General features: G+C 55.4%; 1 protein-coding gene across 1 annotated transcript in view; it reads left to right on the top strand.

Annotated features, from left to right (window-relative positions):
* LOC107119359 (purine nucleoside phosphorylase-like) overlaps positions 1 to 868 on the top strand; it is a gene marked incomplete at its 5' end in the record, with an annotated part of 10,926 nt that extends 10,058 nt beyond the window's left edge. Inside the window, one exon of the mRNA XM_015421822.1 lies at positions 408 to 868. Coding sequence (XP_015277308.1) covers positions 408 to 607 — 200 coding nt within the window. The remainder of the gene's footprint in view (positions 1 to 407) is intronic.
* Between the last annotated feature and the right edge of the window lie 243 nt (positions 869 to 1,111).

Raw genomic sequence — 1,111 nt, 5'->3', positions numbered from 1 at the left:
ATGCTCTGTCTTCTTGGTGCTTGGGGGGGGCAACAGTGGGAGGGCTTCTAGTGTCCTGGCCCCACTGCTGGACCTCCTGATGGCACCTGGTATTTTTGGCCACTGTGTGACACAGAGTGTTCGACTGGATGGGCCTTTGGCGTGATCCAACACTGGCTTCTCTTCTTATGTTCTCACAATCAATCGTTGCATGGCTGGTATCCCTAGCAATCTGCAATACAACCTCTGTTCAACCTCTGTTAGCTCCCTCCACCACCAAATGGATCTTCTGCTTTACTCAACGGTAGCTCTACTGATTTTCAATGTCCAGTCAGTGGCCCTCACCCTGAGAGATAAGAGTGATTATGAGATTTCTGTGACCTCACGGCAGTTCAGCCATCAAGGACTCGCTTCCTGTTTCCTTGCAGGAATGAGCACTGCGGCCGAGGTCGTCGTGGCCAGGCACTGCGGATTGCGGGTCTTTGGTCTGTCGCTGATCACTAACAAGGTGATCAAGGAGTACGATTCCCAGGAGTCCATTGACCATCTCAAGGTGCTGGAGGTGAGCCAGAGTCGAGCTTCCCTCCTCCAGACATTCCTGACGGAACTAGTAGGCAGGTTGGAGTAGATCGACAGTGGCAGCAGCGACCCAGAAGACGACGAGACCACCTGTCAGAATGGAAACTGAGTGCTCCGGAGCTCAAATAGAGCAGGGGTCTCCCCAAACATGAGCGGCATCAACTTAGGCCAGTGCATGCCTCTTCGGCCAAGTCAGTCGACCTCTGCCCTCTCACTGCATCCCAACTGGGATCCGATGGTCGTTCTCTTGGCCCGGTGCGCGGCCCAGAACACCATACTGTGGCCACAGACAGGGGCCATTTCCTGCAGGAGCGCACAGGAGCGGAGCTCCGGGAGTAAAGAGCCCAGGGGGCGGGCACATGCAACAAGCCCCGCCCCCTGCTCCCAGCAGCCCTCAGTCAGAGCAAGAAGCAGCCAGATAAGTTGCAGAGGGCAGATCTGCACGTTCCCCCCCACCAATAGCTAGCAATCCAAAACAGTCCAGTGGCACCTTTAAGACCAAGTCTTATTCAGGTACAAGCTCTCCCTCCTCTGCGAGGACAGATCTGCACGT

This window comes from Gekko japonicus, unplaced genomic scaffold, assembly GCF_001447785.1.
Source record: "Gekko japonicus isolate JY-2015 unplaced genomic scaffold, Gekko_japonicus_V1.1 scaffold6001, whole genome shotgun sequence".
Classification (NCBI taxonomy): Eukaryota; Metazoa; Chordata; class Lepidosauria; order Squamata; family Gekkonidae; genus Gekko; species Gekko japonicus.
The sequence above is the reverse complement of the archived record's forward strand: the minus strand, read 5'-3'. Positions and strand labels throughout refer to the sequence as shown.